Here is a 17627-nt window from a genome sequence, read left to right on the forward strand (position 1 = left end):
AGGACATAGAGACATCACCACTTAAGACCTTCACTGATCACTACCTTAATTTTTTATGCCTATTTCTTAATCCTCATTTCACAGAACTAACTTTACGCAGAAAAGTTCCAAGTTCTACAGGGCGTGCACAGGATAAACCATTAAGGCTCCAGTTATGGTATGCTAGATGTGAATGTTATATGCAGATACTGCCAACAAAATACCTGTTGGCCAAGGATTTTTATTTTAGATAATACATAAAAACTAGCCAAAATACATACAAGTAGGGCCTCCTGTAAGAAAACATGTAAAGTATATAGAGCTAAGAGTACGTTATATGCACCACTTCCACTGCAGTCTAAAATAAAGTCTTTATTTTACTTATATTACTTAAGTTCTTCTAAAAGCAGAGGAGCAGAAGTAAAATAAGACTTGCGTCCTCCTTCACGATTATTTTACAAAGTTACATTTTCAGCCTTTATAAAGTAGTCATACAAAGACTATTTGTGACAACATAGCCCAAAATATAGCAGATTTAACATATTTACATTTTATATGATCCAACAGTGCAATATGCACTTCAATTGAAAACCAACTTCCTGATCAACAATGTGTTGTAATCAATCTAAAACATGATTTACCACTCAGTTCTGGTTTTTTGTTTTGTTATAAACAAGTCAGTTTCTAAAAGATTAACTTTACAGATTTTAACTTAGATCAGATTTAAATTCCATACAGAGCAGTTGGCCTGTTTACTCAGGGGTGACATGTGATGATGCATTGCCAGTTGTGTTGTGCTTTGGAAGAAAACAGTAAAGATTCCTGCAGAAACCCAGGCAGCTGATGCATGTAGATTACCAGTACTGGCAGTCCTACAATCCTGGAAAGAGACCTGCTCTATCTTCAGATAAAGTCAACTCTCTAGATTAAAAATAAGCTGTATGAAATATGCTACATCATAAAATGGTAGAAGCATGCAGGGCTCTTGGTTAGACTATACTATGGTACAATAAAACAGCCATCCCTTTGTGTTTTTCTCATGACTGCTTATCCTAAGGTACATAAACGCTCGTCAGGCTTAACTCCATGACAATAAGCCACAGGCCTTCCAATGCTGTGAAAGCCCAAAGCCCGAGATACACTAAAGTACTGTTCAGCTGTACCACCACAGGACAAAAACCAGCTGTTAACCACTGATCTCTTTACTAGTCCATCAACAGCACAGAGACCCTCCTGACTGAGTCAAACCACAGCTGACGAGTTCAATTCTGTACCAATGGCAATTTAATACCCATCAGTTCAGGTATGCACAGTAAGTTAGGCTTATGTTGCATCATCACAATAGCTAATTTCATGTTCTTTCACAACTTCATAAGAAATGGAAGGATAAACATTAAAAACGTTGAGGCTTCAGAAACAGAATAAAGGGGAAAGAAGCAAATCAGGAAAAAAAGCTTGCAGCAAAACACAGACGCCTTATGTACCAAGTTTCAATCCTACATAGAAATTTGTCTATGTGCCAAAACTCTTATCTGGACTACAGCAAGTCACCTTTTAAAGTTTTAGCCATAGAAGTGGTATCACATTAGCCACCATCAAGTATTTTGCAATGCAGTTTGTCATACAGCCTTAGGCAGAACTGGTACTTCAGTATTCATGCCTCTGTTATTGGCATATTCTTTTAATGGGAAGAACTATTCTTTTAAAAGACCTTTGAAAGCAAGTGTTAAGTGAAACATGACGTTCGTGCCTGTTTGCAATTCCTCTTCTATGTGAGAACTACGAGCAGTCTCACTGTCTCCACAGATGCCACTTTGATCAAAGGGTTCAAGAGCCACAGATCATAGATCACATATCCAAGTACAGCATTTCCCTTCAAGCTTTGGCCTGCTTCAATTTCAATAGAATACATTAAAAGTTACCTCGTTCATGTTCACACACTGGCATGGCAGTTAGGAATATTCACCCCACTTCTTGGGGCAATAAATGGGGCATGAGTCTTTGAAAATCTTAGTTAATAAAGCACTTTGGAGTAGCTCAAATAGTTACAAAACATTCACTTTATCAGATTTCTTTATAAGGAATATACTTAGTCAAGACACTCAAAGGAAAGCTTACAATAGTAGCTTAAAGGACACTGATTATTTTTCCATTTCTCTCTTTGTAAGTTGTATTCTATACAGTTATCTTGGGCTTTGGTAATAAATGGTATTTTGAACAGGGCAATGTAAATCTTACTCCACAAGGCAAACAAAACAAAAAAAATGCAAGCAGCATCTCAGTTTTTATTTAAAAATATTCTGAGTACACAAGTACCTCATTTTTTCTGTAAGAATAGTCCAGGTTTTTGTTTGTTTGTTTATCTTGTAGCATTCTCAGGTCAGGAAAAGCACAGAAAAACGAAGTTGTTTAGGAAACCCCAAGTGAAACATTCAAGAACAGAGTGGTTAATGAATACACTACTGCATAAAGAACAAGTCTAAAGCTGCACCTGGTCTGTTCTGCTGCAATTTAAGTTTCTTGCTAGCAGTCATTAAATCTCATTTGAAGTTTTCTAGGAGATTCCAGGAAAAAGTTAGTGTTTGAGGTTCATAGGCACACAGCCATTAGCACACTTACTACCCACAGAACTGCTGTCTGAAGAATCAGTTGGTCCTGAACTGAGATTAACTGGAGGGGGAAAAAAAAAAATCCTCTAGCATAAAGACTACTGAAGCCATCACAGCAAAGTGCCAGACATCTGCACTTCTATCATTCTATACACAGCTGACCAGATGAGAAGTGCAGTCCAGTCAGTTTTCAGTGGGATGCCATGGAAGGATGTGAAGTTTCAGCAAGACTCTCAGCTGGACTGTGTTGAGGCACAGTGTCACAAATTATCCTAGTGCCTATACTGAAAAGCACTGAAAAATGAAAAAACCACAGGCACAAGATTTGAAGATTCCAGCTTAAGCGTTAGCTACTACCTCTATAAAAGTCACTTTTAAAAAAGAACTTTGCAGTGGCAATTAATTATGGAATGATTTGGTTTTAAAAAAATCTTACTCTATACGAAAGATAGCATTATGAGAACGCAGTTTTAACTGACAACTGTAAACCCGATATTAAAATGTCAAGTGTACTATGCAATCTATAAATACTTCAAGATGTTTAAAAGTTAGATATCCCCAAATGCCCATTTTAGGGCTGTAAAAGGTACAGTGAGACTCCTCATCTGTTAGTTCAAACTACATTTTTTCATCTCATCATTAATTAAAAAAACCCATATGCCTATCAAAATAGAAAAAAGTGCAAAGCTTTAGAGACAATTTTATACCTTGATATCCCAATCTTGCATTAAAATCTCCTGTCTCAGGCATATTCAGAGATTACATGATCCATAGAAATATCCTTGAAGTGGAACACTGCCCATAAAGGCAAGTCACACATCAGTATGCATTTTCTCCACTTTCCATACACATTTTGCATTCTGTGGTTTCCCCTTTATCTAATGCTATGTTATGTGTCTATGGATAATGGTTGCCTGGGGTTTCCAGTTGTTAAGGCTGAAGGTCTCCTTGATTATCAACATTTATAATACTCGCTGGATTAATTCCATTTTCTATTTGTTTCGGATGCGATGCTGCTGTGACAAACACATTGGAAGATTCCATTGTCGAATGGTGACTGACGTCTGCTTTCACTAGAACTTCATAATACAGGAGATAAAAAACTGGAGTTACTATGCCGATAATCAACATAATCACAACAGCTGTCCACCATCCTATACCCCAATCTGCTCCATAGTAAGGATCCTTGCATTTTTTAGTTTTACCATCAGTTTCAAAGCAGATCTGTTGGGCTGCTAAAGCAGAAACAACTTCATTAAGATTCTCTCTCTTTGTATCATTACACTTCACTATTTCTTCTATGTCTCGATCCAGTTCTTTTAAGAAGTTGCCAGCAGTCTCATTAGCAGAGAATTTATCAGAAGGTGACGCTTCCTGCACATCAGGGGAACAGTGAGCAGGCCGAAGGACTGGTCTTCCTTTTGGAGTGACATGTGTTTCAGTCAACACACTGAACTTTTTCACTGGAATTTTGATAGACCTCAGGGCAAAAAAATCTTGATCATTGATAAGATTGTTAACTCTCTTGATATCTGCAACCTAAAAATAACAATAATAAAAAAAACAGTTTAAATATCACAGCTTCATTGAACTGAAACTCTTTGAGATGACTACATCCTAGAGAAATACCATTCTTCCCTAATGAAACAAAGGCAGAGCCTTTGTTTCGGCTGGTTTTTTTTGAAACCGATATCTATTCAAACAGTATGAAGTGAGGTCAAAGACCAAGTCTGAACAATGTTAAAGCAAGAAGGTAATTATGAGTTAGCAAACCTCCTCACTTCAGATAAGATTGAAAGTCACTTCACACATACACACTTCAGGCACATTCATCTACCAGTGGCAACTATCTCTGAAATGAATGGGACTTTACCTCGGTGTTTTCAAACAAAGTACATTACTGTGATTTCCTAATTAAATTGAAGACTTCTGAGTAAGGAATATTAAAAATTAGGAGCTTCCAATTCATCTAGCTGCAGCAGTGGTTTCGATACTCTTTCTGCTTCTGGGGAGTAAGGCAAAAACCAACCCTAACTTTAAACTGTCATCCTACCTCAAGTCAGCTCTCCCCTTTCCTTATTCTTGCTCAAAATGAATCTCATTTTGCTCTCAGTAAATTCAGAACCTAAATTTAATGTGAAATACTCTGCAAGCATTTAAGTGCCCTTGGAGAATTAGAGGCTTCATTCTGAGACAGTAACTCCCTCAGCATGGAAGGCCCAACCAGAAACCTCGCCATCATGAAGTACTTAAAAATCAGTACTTTTTTGCAATGCCTGGTAAGCACACAGGAATTGTGTCCATTTCAAGATGCACAGTACCTGAGTTCAGATCCTTCCTGTCCTCACTGGGAAGAAATCTACCTCAGGAGGAGTTACAGACAGAAAACAAGGTAGTCAAGGACCCTCTTTGCTCAGACTGTTCCACTTAAAACACAGATGTGCCCAGAAAAATTAACTTAGGGCCACCAGTGCCTACTGCCTGCACTAACTTTGTAACACAGAAAAGTGTTTCAGTTCCTGTGACGCTGTACTTACGTGTACCATGCTTGATAAATCAGATAACCATAAAAGACTGCCAAATGGCAGCATTTGCCCCACTGATTAGTGAATTTCCATGAATTCCAAGAAAGACAGCAACCCAGTTACTGTCTATTTCTTATCTGAGGCTTGATCTAGTAAGTCTGCTCGACATACCTAATTGTGGTGGGTTCTGAAGCCAAGACTTGGTTAATGAGGCCAAGGTCTGTCATGATTATGCAATAGCAATGTCAAGACTTTGGTACCTAAGCTCATGACAGGAGGCCCCTCATTTTGTTTCTGCCTGAAGAACTGGGTAACAGCAAGACTTTTGTAAATAAGTATTTTGAATTTGACTAAATTTGACCTCTTGAAAACTACACATTTAGCAGTCAGTCCACCAGCACACACAGCTGATTTCCTGTTAAAACTGCATAGATGCTAAGGCCAACATCAACTGAGACAGAAGTCTCTGCCTTAATTAGCACTGGCCAGACAGAAGTACTGGGTAGGAAGGACACTCACCAGACTAATTTAAGAACTCTTAACTAGGAGAAGTCATGAGGTCTGAGCACCAGAAAGGAAAGCTTGGGGCATGTGGACAGAGATCTCCCAGCAGTACAACGTGCTTGTGATGATAAATACGTAGGCAACTTAGCAGAATTTAAAAGGCAACTACAACTTTTTTTTTTTTCCCTCTTCCTTAAAGGAATTAAGGCTCCATAAAAACCATGAGAGTGGTCCCTCCTCATGACTAACTCAGACAGCAGAGACAGCGCTAGGAGAAGTGCCCACATGTGACAGTGCACGAATGTCACTTTAACCATAAAATGTACTACTTTGAGAGACGCTGCCACAAGAAAAACCATGTATCTATTTCTTACGCTTTAAGTGAAAAAGTCTACGGAACTGGAACGCCAGCACACTCTGCACTTCTGAAGCCCAGGTAGCGCTACATGCTCAGGGAAGAGTGGCTGGAAAGCTGTCGGGTGGAAAAGGATCTGAGGGTGTTGATCAACAGCAGCTGAACACGATCCAGCATTTGCCCAGGTGGCCAAAACGCCACCAGCATCCTGGCTTGTACTGACACTGGTGTGGCCAGCAGGCCCAGGGCAGTGACCGTCCCCTGTGCTGGGCACTGGGGAGGCCAAACTTTGAATCCGGGTGTCAGTTTTGGGCCCCTCACACCAAGACACACCTTGAGGTGCTGGAGCGAGTTGAGAGAAGGGAGCGGAGCTGGGGAAGGGGCTGGAGCACAAGTGTGATGGGAGCGGCTGAGGGACCTGGGGGGTTCAGCCTGGAGAACAGGAGCTGAGCGGAGACCTTCTGATCTCTGAACTGCCTGAAAGGAGCTTGGAGCCAGGGGGGTCGGGCTCTGCTCCCAAGGAACAAGCGCCAGGACCAGAGGAAACGGCCTCAAGTTGTGCCAGGGGAGGTTGAGGTTGGATCTTGGGAACAATTTCTTCCCCAAAGGGCTGTCGGGCACTGGAACAGGCTGCCCAGGGCAGTGGTGGAGTCACCATCCCTGGAGGGGTTGGACATGGAGATGAGGTTCTCAGGGACATGGGGCAGTGCCAGGGGTGGGTTATGGTTGGACTCAATCATCTTGAGGGTCTCTCCCAATCAAAATGACTCTGCGACTCAATGAATGGCATTTCTGACGCACTGTCTCCGCAGCAAACACCTGCAGCCACCCAGCCCAGGAAGGCACCGGACCCGCCCGCAGCAGAGCCCCGAGGAGCCTCATCCCCGCCCGGCAGGAGGGAGCAGGAGCAGCGCCCGGGACTCACCGAGCAGCAGAACTGCAGCGCGATGGCGTTCAGCGTGTCCCCCTCCTGAATGTCCCTGCTCAGCAGGACGATGTCGTCCAGCCGGTCCCTCGACGCGCTCCGCCGCACCTTCTCCCTGCCCCGCGGCCGCAGCTCCGACACCTCGCCCTCCTCCTCCGGGCCCTCGCCCTCCGCCGCGCTCACGAAAGGGAACAGGTGCCCGCTGACGGGCGGCAGCGCAGGCGGCTGCAGGCCGCGGCCGGCGCCCCTGCCGGCCATTCTCCGCGGGGGGCTCTGTGGGAACAGACCGCAGGCGTGACACCCTCCGCGGGAGGTTCCCCCGGACCAGCCAAACCCCGACTTGGCTTCCAACCCGCCACCGAAAGGAGCGCCCGGGCCGCGGCCCTACCTGCCGCCACTCCTCATGGCCGCCGCAATGGCGGCCGCGCCGCCACGTCCGCAGGGCGGACCCGCCCCCCGCCGCCCGCGCTTAAAGGGCCCGCGCGGCGCTTCACCCGGCGACGGCTCCTGAGGGGAGAGGGTCACACGGAGGCACAGAATGTCAGGGGTTGGAAGGGACCTCGAAAGCTCATCCAGCCCAATCCCCCCACTGGAGCAGGAACACCCAGGTGAGGTTACACAGGAAGGTGTCCAGCCGGGTTTGAATGTCTGCAGAGAAGGAGACTCCACAGCCTCCCTGGGCAGCCTGGTCCAGGCTCTGTCACCCTGACTGGGAAGAAGTTTCTTCTCATATTTAAGTGGAACCTCTTGTGTTCCAGTTTGTACCCATTGCTCCTTGTCCCGTCATTGATTGTCACCCAGAAGAGCCTGGCTCCATCCTCGTGACACTCACCCTTTCCATATTGATAACCATGAATGAGGTCGCCCCTCAGTCTCCTCTTCTCCAAGCTCAAGAGCCCCAGCTCCCTCAGCCTTTCCTCACACGGGAGATGCTCCACTCCCTTCATCATCTTCGTGGCTCTGCGCTGGACTCTCTCCAGCAGTTCCCTGTCCTTCTGGAACTGAGGGGCCCAGAACTGGACACAATATTCCAGATGAGGTCTCACCAGGGCAGAGTAGAGGGGCAGGAGAACCTCTCTGACCTACTGACCACCCCCCTTCTAATCCACCCCAGGTACCATTGGCCTTCCTGGCCTCAAGGCCTGGTGCTGGCTCATGGTCATCCTGCTGTCCCCAGAGAGAGTGCAGAGGAGGCGATGAAGCTGGTGAGGGGTCTGGAGCACAAGTCTGATGAGGAGCAGCTGAGGGACCTGGGGCTGTTCAGCCTGGAGAAGAGGCGGCTGAGAGGAAATCTTATCACTGCCGACAACTACCTGAAAGGAGGTTGGAGCATGGAGGGTGTTGGTCTCTTCTCTCAGGTAGCAAGTGATAGGATGAGAGGAATTGGCCTCAAGTTGCACCAGGGGAGGTTTAGATTGGATATTAAGAAAAAATTTTTCACAGAAAGGGCTGTCGGGCATTGGAACAGGCTGCCCAGGGCAGTGGTAGAGTCACCATCCCTGGAGGGGTTTAAAAGGCGTTTATGAAACAGAGAAATAAACAGCAGAGTCAATTACACTCTTAAGCAGCATTCTTTATTTTATCAGTGCTGGAGAACACTGGAGATCATCCTCCATAAGTGCTCCCAAGACTGGATGCTCCTGTGTTGCTTATATTCACATAATTATTACATATGCATTACAATTTTTGAAAATTTTGACATATGTCTATACTAAGAAATAATTGACAATGTTAGTTATAATTGTTTAGTTTCTTACTCACAATACATCTATTGATTATTAGTTAAATTTAAACTAAGCACTCTGCTTCTAAATGATGTATCACTAAATCTTCTGCCTCCCTCTTGTCAGGCATAAGGATCTAAATCTTGAGAAGATCCCAGGCAATTTATTTTTATCTCTTCATGCCTCTCCCCCCTCCTCAGGACTAGTACTGCAGAGATACAGGTGTTCAGCCCGTGCTAATGTATTTTTTTTCACAAGAGAGAAACCATAAATAAGCACTGTAGATATTTGAACTTTTTCTTCCCTAATAGAGCCATTTTCACCATTAACTCTTGGCAGCTGTTGCAGTTGCTGGGGCAATGGGCAGTAGCAGGAAGACCTACGAGTTTAACTAGTGAATTTAATCTAGTGTGGGTTCCTTCTGACGTGGCCCTAGAAGGAAGTTTTTTATTACAGCAGGAGCAAGTACAGTATTTCTTACAGAAGCTGACAGCTCTAAGGTTAGGCCGAACATGTTTGTAACAAATGATTGCATGGTTGCTGAAGACAAATGCAGTTTTGAGTCTGGTTCTTCAACAGATTAAATCTAACCTTGAAAGTAATTTTACATACGGAATTTTTTCCTTTTGTTTTTAGAGCCTTGTTATACAATGTTTTCAGACTTCCCTGAACAACTAAAGAGGTTAGAAATGCGTTCGATATAAGCAAAGGCAGAATTCTTCTGTGACCTTAGTTTTGAAAACTAAGTGAGTCTGAAGACATAAACGTAACAGCAAACGATCGTGTAGCTCTATTGACAGTCACACTTGACACCCACAGAAGCTAAAGAAGTGTGAAGACACATTTCCAGGCATCATAAAATAAGCTATCAAGGTGCAGTTTGTTCTTGTGTCTCGTTTTAAAGACTAAATGTAGATCTTTTTCAGTATCTACCTTACAGTAGTGCTCTGTTGTGGATGAGGGATGGATCAGGTAAAATTGAAGTATCCCTAAGGCTGTCTGGGTACTTCCTGGTAAATAACATCAACAAGAAAAGCAACACATTTCAGCATAGGTGTTCTGTCAAGAGCATAGAAGTTCCATGTGGTAAGTAAGAGAAAGTTTGCATGAAAGAATATAAATAATCTCAGGTGCAGAAGTCAGCAGTAGGTGTAAAATACGAGCTGCTCTGATTAGACAGGTCTGATTGCTGCACTTGGTGGAGAAGCGTGGAACAGTACTAATGTGTAAACACAAAGTTAGGCACAGTTAGTAAAAGCTAATTTTCCAGCTTTCTTATTTCAAAATTATTAAGATATTGCTGTAGATGCCAAGTGTAATTAGAATTCCCCCCAGCCAAAGTTTCTTATGAGTCTGGAGACTATTTCTAAACCATTTCATTGCATCATCCCAATCAAAGCCTGCTCAGAAATAAGCCTTCTATTTTTATTATGGGTCAGATGCACAGCTTGTGCTAATTATCATCACTGCTCTGGAAGCTTTAGATACCACCTTACCTAGAAACCACAATGCAACAAAGACAAGTTTGGATTGTCAAATTACATGGCAAATGTGTGAACATCTTGTAGGGGTCCCAGAATGATTTTGTGTTTCTGTGAATGGCAAAATACAAGTAGATAGACTCTTCCACCAACTCTTTCTGGCAAGAATCATATTGAAGGTGACAAAGTTGAATTAATTTCCCGTAAAACCCTAAGTTTTCTCGTGGGATCTCAAGTTGAAAAAAAGTAATTATAACTTAGTGAATGAGAATTCCATCTATTCAGAGGTGTCATGCCACATCTGGCAAAGAATATCTGCAGCTCCAACCAGTTTTGTTTTGTTTTTTAAAGGAAGCTTTCAGGAATAGAAGTGAAGCAACTGTAGTTGTCTGTAGCTGGGAAACTGATGACTCAGACCCTATTCATGCTGTTGAAAGACTGTTTTATGAGACCCGTCAAAGCTGTGGGTGGACCTGGAGAGGAGTCTGAAGGCAGACTTCATAGGCAGCGATGCCTGCAGCGGTGTCTGATGATTGTCCCATCATACACCACTGATGGCATATCCTTTTGGAGGTTTTCTTTAAACTTCGGGTGGCGAGGCTGCACAAAAAGGTCAGGGCAGGGAATTTCACCATTTCTTTTATCCAAAGAGGTGTACTATCAGGTCAAAAAAGAACTGCTGAAGCAGCACTCTGTCTGAGAGAGGGAAAGAAAGTATTGGAGTTTGCTGTGACCCTGCTACACCCCTGTGTGTAACCATTTGTAACTAGTGACATTTTCCCATCAATAACAAAAGGGTATATTCCAAACTTGATGAACAAGACTGTAGCTGCGTAGCTCCCATGAATGCTAATAGGAATACAGCCTTTCTCCATCCTTGTGTAAGTTACTTTGCATATCCTAATAGTGCATTCTCCGTGAGCGACAGGGTCAGTGTTAATCACTCCGTAGCATTGCAAGAGCAACTGCAGGGATCTCTACCGTATCCTCTTTGGTCATGTTATATCTACTGTGGCTTGGTCAGAGCTAGGAAGTTAAGTATATTAGTAGGAATATTAAAAATATCTTAAGGAATTAATAGAAAGGAACTGTAAATGAGATGTTGGAGGGCTGATATAACTTGTTAGTCATTTTTAATTTAAAAAAAAAAAAAAAAAGAAAAAAAAATACAACGACACACACAAAAAAGCCCCACATTTTCTTTCTGTCTGGAAATTACTTGTGTGTCATGTGCCACCACTGTTTTTGTAAGTTTTTAAGTCATTCTATGATTCGGGACCACAGGGCTGGATTTACATTTAGATAGTTAGTGCCAAGTATCCAAGTGGATGTTTTAATTGGTAGAATGACATGATAAGCTGTGACTCATTAAAAGATTCACACAGAAATAAATAGACAGCCTTTGTTTGTCTCTGCTTCCCTGCTTACTACTTGCAAATGGTACTAAAATTGTAGGAAATAGTAATGTCAATGTAGATCTGAAGCTCCAATGGAGCTTAAACAAAATGTGAAGTTATTAAGCAGTGTCTGACTGAAAGATGTCTCAGATGCATGAAGAGAAGCTATTTAAGAACTATAAAAGTATGCAGGCAAATAATGCTCTATCTGCAGACACTTGCAGAGTAGTCTATTCTCTAGAGGAAATATTTGCACATATACATTTAACTATAAGTATCATAATCTAGACCTTGATCCTCAAAATTAGCAGAAACCCTTTTTAGTTAGCAAGATTCCAACAATTTCACTTTAAAATGTGTTAAAAACAACCACAAAATTTATTTTTTTTTTTTTAATTAAGTGGTGTTGTGGTTTTAATGAGAATAAATGCAAATTTATCTTTGGATTGAGACTCTGATTTCCCGATTTCGTATTTCTTGTATTTGCGGCTTGCTTTTGTTACAGAAACACCCCAAAGTGACTCCAAGCAAATCATAAGCCTAAACCAACTTTAATTAGGAACCGAAGCCAAATGATAGACTGAAACAAAATGACAGAAACCAATATAAGCAGGGGGGTAATCTAAAATCACTCCAACAATGTTTAACAAACTTCAGGTTCAGTATTCCAGTTGGGGATATTATTACTACACAACCACACAAGAATGATGATCCACAGCCTGCACACACTCACTCAAAGAGAAGCTGCTCTCACTCAAGAGTACCCAGAAGAAATAATTGCTTGCTGGGGTGAGGGGCAAGCGTTCAGTCAAGGATATATCCAGAAGAAATAATCTCTCACCAAGGAGGAAGTGAGAGCTCTTAATTCCGGGAAGTGTCCTTAAACGGCATCCCTGTTTAAGGGGAGGGCTCCAATCACAGTCCTGCTGCTCTGAGGGTCTTTGGCGGGGGTCCCGTTTGTAGCCTTGTCGGATCTGGCTGTGGGCATTTATGGACATGGTCCAGAGATTCTCTGAGCCTGGGGCACCTCCTTGGCTGAGGATCCTGTCCACAGTGTGGTGTGAGAGGGGCAAAAGAGCTGCAGAGTTGAAAGCTCTGGTGCTTATTGACGTGGATGTGACAGCCACAACATTTTAGTTACTTTTATTTAAATTTAATGTGTATTAATAGTAGAAATATGCTGTGTACCTTCCATAACACAGCCAGTAGAGTGCATTGGTTGTTTAATATTTAGTTTTCAAAAATCTTTAAAGAGCTGCATATTTGCTTCTGATTTACATTTTACTTTGCCTAGCTCAGGTATCCTCTGAATAAGAAAATCTACCAGTGAAGCCATTCAGTTATGGTAAAGACAGTATGCAAGAATGGAGTATGTATGTTTGAAAATTTATTTCAAATTATTCACAGACATTTTGCTATAAGATTCTGAATTCCTACTCATATTGATGAATAAGACTTTCTGCAGCATGATAAGTAAAGTGTTTGTTTGGTTGGTTTGGCTTACTTGTTTGTTTGTTTTATATTGTCATAGATTACTTCCAGTTTTAGCTGGATGAATCTGTAGTTAAGTTCAGGAATAGCTGTTACTTTATCACATGATTTCCCTGAATAAACTAAGGAACCCTTTCCTTGCTCAGCTCGTTTTTTCCCCAAGGGAATCTTTGCACTGTAGTCAAGTCTTTTTTTTAATTTATTTTTTTCTTCGTTTCTTTCAATGAATTTAATATTCAGAGATTGTTAACTTTTGCTCTCTGCTTTCTCTAGCGCTCTCTTTTGGGGAATTTGCTTTGTTTGCATCCTCTGTGAGTTTCAGTGTTTTTAAAGTGCGGACACCAGAACTTTATGAACTTTCAAATATCCACCCCATCAGTGCTACATACAAAGGCAAATCATACCCCAGCCCCAACTGTTGTCACTAATATACTGTCGATGTATCTGAAAATCAAACAAACTGGTTTTTTTCCTTCTCACAGCATCACATTTTACACTTGTGGTGAGCTTCTCTGCTAGAGTTCCTTCAGATGAAAATGATTCAGAAGACGATTTGTAAGGTATAACCTATATTTTGATTTTGAAAGTATTCAGTAGGGTTAGCATGACTTGTTTTAACGGAACCAGCTTACCAGGTGAGCCATATCACTATAATACTCTCATTTCCTTTCTGCTAATACTGACATCACAAACATCTAGTTGTGATTTTTCTATTTACAGGGAGAGAGGCTTGAGGAGGAAGAGATCTATTTGTAATCCTTGTTGAACTACATAACAGAATTATTTTTATTTGTTTATAATGAAATCTGTATTTTGCTCATAATCTCTTTCTGAAGAATGCTTTCTGAAGTCTACCAGCTAGTTTTTAATCCATTTCACAGCATTGCACTGCTTACTAGCATTGCACCATGTCTTTATCAGACGGTAATGTGATTAAAAAGTCCTCCAGCTGTTCAGTTCTATCACCACAATTACTGTCATTCAAATTTGTAACCTTTCAGAATTAAACCAAATCACACTGTATAATATCACATATTTATTCCATTCCTTTCTTTTTCCTCCTTATAAGTGAAATCCCATATGAGCCTTTACATTATTTTGGCTAGGTTTGCTGTCAGGCTGCATTTATAGTCTAAACTTCCTTTTAGATCTTTGGAATTGGTTGTTATGTACAGTTCAAATATGGTTATTAAGCTTGTTGTCTTGCCAGCCCAGTGTTTTTCCCTTATATCTTTAATCTTCTATAATTTATACAGTGTAATTTAAAATGTCTAATTTCTAGTCCCTTTTTCCATAGCCTGTGTACTGATGGGTTTTTTGTTTCTGAATGAATTTTTGCTATACTATTGCACCAAGATGCATACTTATTCAAATTTTTTTCTTGATTGTAGAATACTGGCTTTTTGTCACTCTAGTAAAATCTTATTCTTCGTTTGGAAAATAAAAAGCTTAACGATTTTGATTGTTTCTCCCACACAGGGAGGAGTTGAATGTTATATGGCATTTTTTAAGCTTTGGGATTTCAGCTGTGGCTGAAGCTTTCTTTGGCCTCCGTGGTACTGATAATTCACTCTTACTGGTGCCACTGCTATGTTGGAATGCTTGCATCTTTATCGGTACGGACTTTTCCCTGGTTACAAGCCCTCTGGCACACAAGTTTTTTACTGAGGATATATTCTGTATTGGCACATTGCTACCTACAGCTACAACCAAGAAAAGCTTTCACTGGCAAACAGTCCTTTGATGTCATTCCACTGAGTGGGAAAGTGACCTTATGTATCACTTTCATCCTTTGTTTTAAGCTCCTTGTGGCTGGAATAGTGGGGAATGCTGAACAGCTTTTACAATGGAGAGAGGGAACAGTAGAAGGGAGTGCGAGCTGGAGCAAGGAGACTATCTCATGGTAAAGGATCTGATTCAGAGCCTTGAAAAGCTTTAATATATGAGCAGGTGTGGCATTCACAACCAGATATATGGATAAATAGTTGAGATGCCTTTGGTTTTCACCTATAGTAGCAGGCCAGTGTAAATTAAACTGTTGAATTAATGCTCTCTGGTCCTGGTATTACTAACAATAATGGTACCGAAATTGTAAACATCTTGCTATGCTTTCTTTCAAATTTTCAGTATAAAGTTGATTTGAAAAAAACGAAAAATTTATCATGTACTATAGTTATTGTAATCTAGAATACTTATGAACAGAGAGCTGAAGAAATGGTTGCTTTTCGTACAAAGCATGCTGGTTTCAGATTTGCCTTTATCTTTGTGTGTCAGTTTTAGATAACTATAGCATATTTTAACAAGTATGAAAGTAAAATAAATCATCCCCTTCAGCTTTTTTTAGCATTTAAAGTATGATTACAAATGTGCAGTTTATGACATAAGTAAGAGTGTGATCTAGTAGACACAGAAACTGTTTGACAGGAGGATTTTCATGAATTTTAAAACAGATTCCCTCCACCCCTGTTTTCTTACAACATTTGTCTTTTTATTCGATTCAGCTTCTATGCAGGACAGCAGAATGCATCAGAAAGCTTTTAAGTTCTTTCACTGAGTATCAGGCATGTTAATGCAAATACATTACGAGTAATCCCTCCGTAAGGAGACACAGTAACATAGCCCACCCAACATCAGTAAAGTGTTTACAAGGTATTAATATGCCCACTGTGACAAGATGTATTTGATGGGAAGCAACAAGGAATTTGTTTTATTAGTTTTCCTCCACCCTCAAGTGATAAATCTTAAAAGCTTCAATATTGATTCAATGAAATGAATGGCTGAATCATTCTGGAGGGGCTCTGACAAGGGGACAAATGCTTCCATGGTTACATTGTGCTATGCAGTATGGTTACCGAGCTTTGTTGGTTTCCTCCCTCTGCCACTGAAGTAAAATAACAAACCACAGGGAAGTACCACACATGGTGGGCGTAGACTGGAAACAACTTTAAAAGATCAAGTTAGCTGATCTTACACAGATTTTAAATGATATGGGTTTTATTCATTCATACTGTATACGCTAAACATACATTTCAGTACTTTCTCCTTCATGTATCACTTTCTCATGGAACATTTTTATTTCTTGTCTAAACCACCTCTCACTTTTGATTTGCAAAGTCATCAATTAAGAGGCTTTGTGAAAGTGTGTTTTATAGTAGTGTTGCATGGGTTATGTTTTTCTAGGAGTATTTTTATATCAAGTGATGCTACTGCATCAGTGTGGGCTTCTGCACTACATAGATGATCAATAATGAAACAGGTATAGCGTACATCTTTTATGTGCATTTGTTTTAGTGTGCTTTGCAGTAATTTAACATAATTAAGTGGTTTGATTTTCCATCTCTTTGCATCTAATGTACTCAAATTTCAGGTATCACAAGGAAGAGGGAGATGACATGTAACTTCATAGATGTCTCATTTGAAAAAAAGAAGAAAAAAGTAATGACATACAGTTATTTCATTAGCTTAAAAATATTGTGGATTAAGTATTACATTCAGAGAAGGAAATCCTGAAGGCCTTAGGTTTTGTTCAGGACAAAGTGTAAATTAAACTGAAAGCAGAAGTATCAAGACTAGTTGCATCTTTTTTTCCCTTGCAGACCAATTCTGAAAAAACACATTATCCTCTGCATTAGTAGCTGCTAGGTTTTTTTTCCTCTACATGCTTGACAGTCCCCAGAATCACTATCTCGGCATCAGAATGCTAAGGTGTTCCAGTGACCCTTTGTAGACACAATTTTACAGCAAGGATGGATGCCAGGATTCCCCACAGCCAGGAAAACAAATTCATAAACGCGGAGGATAGTGACTTCTGAGACAGAAATTCCAGCCTTACGGCTTTCCACTGGAAGCTTACATTTTTTGTAGGTACTTAATTTCACATTTACTTGAGTAGTGTCGCTTTGATCTCAAGGGGGTAAAGTAAGCAACAGATAAAGAATTTCAGAAAAGAGTCAGCTCTTATGTTGAAAAACAGAAGCCATTTTTGTTTCCAAGTTGTTCTTTTCCTCATTCAAACGGAAGCAAACAAAATACCCGTCTGTGAATTGGGAAAGCAAGTGAAATTGTATGCAGCAGCTGGAATGCTTTTGCTTTGATCTTTGTTAGTCTGAAATACTTTTTGAGGACTTTGAAATTAAGAGCAATCTAGATGCAAGAGATTATGGAGAGTTTTTAATATTTTTATTATGTTTTACCTTCAGAAAAATGCACTTCCGGTAATAATTCTGTTTGAATTTACAGTCTAGTGCTTGACATGCTTTGAAGTTGTGTGCTTTCAGTAGTTTGATGGATGTTTTATGAGAAAGTTTCTGGTTTGCTGCATACTATCTACATTGTCAATGACATGATGCAAATTAAGAGCTGGACACATTGGGAGAAACAAGACTGCAAGTTTATTTAGCAACAATAATCACACAAGAGGAGCAGGTGGATAATTCTTGCCAAGTTCTCATCTTGCTGTTTCTCCATGTGACCTACAAGCCAGTAAAGCATCCACTATAGTTTGAAAGAAGCCACTGAATACTGTAAGACCAAACCGTCTCTTCAGACATGACATTCTTTTTGTGTCATTATAATGACACAAAATGACAGAAGTTGTGTCAAAATTATGTGCTGGACCTCGATCATGCAAATCTGAG

At 40.8% G+C, this 17627-nt stretch overlaps 2 protein-coding genes across 2 annotated transcripts in view; one reads left to right on the forward strand and one right to left on the reverse strand.

Moving 5' to 3' along the window:
- Positions 1–253: 253 nt before the first annotated feature.
- LYSMD3 (LysM domain containing 3) lies at positions 254–7317 on the reverse strand. The gene is made up of 3 exons (XM_065656360.1): positions 7286–7317; positions 6898–7170; positions 254–4127 (listed from the first exon to the last, which is right to left on the reverse strand). Exons 2-3 carry the CDS (start codon positions 7153–7155, stop codon positions 3519–3521), a joined length of 867 nt encoding a protein of 288 aa, XP_065512432.1. The 5' UTR covers positions 7156–7170; positions 7286–7317; the 3' UTR covers positions 254–3518.
- Positions 7318–8093: 776 nt separating this feature from the next.
- ADGRV1 (adhesion G protein-coupled receptor V1) overlaps positions 8094–17627 on the forward strand; it is a 288101-nt gene continuing 278567 nt past the window's right edge. The window contains exon 1 of the mRNA XM_065656969.1: positions 8094–8220. Within this exon, the coding sequence (XP_065513041.1) occupies positions 8094–8220 (127 nt within the window). The remainder of the gene's footprint in view (positions 8221–17627) is intronic.

The sequence above is a fragment of the Caloenas nicobarica genome, chromosome Z (genome assembly GCF_036013445.1).
Source record: "Caloenas nicobarica isolate bCalNic1 chromosome Z, bCalNic1.hap1, whole genome shotgun sequence".
NCBI classification, from domain to species: domain Eukaryota; kingdom Metazoa; phylum Chordata; class Aves; order Columbiformes; family Columbidae; genus Caloenas; species Caloenas nicobarica.

Coding starts and splice junctions, on each gene's coding strand:
- LYSMD3 (XM_065656360.1), bottom strand. CDS start 7,155: ATGGCCGGCAGGGGCGCCGGCCGCGGCCTGCAGCCGCCTGCGCTGCCG. Junction 4,128..6,897: donor CGCTGCAGTTCTGCTGCTCG/GTGAGTCCCGGG, acceptor TGTTATTTTTAG/GTTGCAGATATCAAGAGAGT.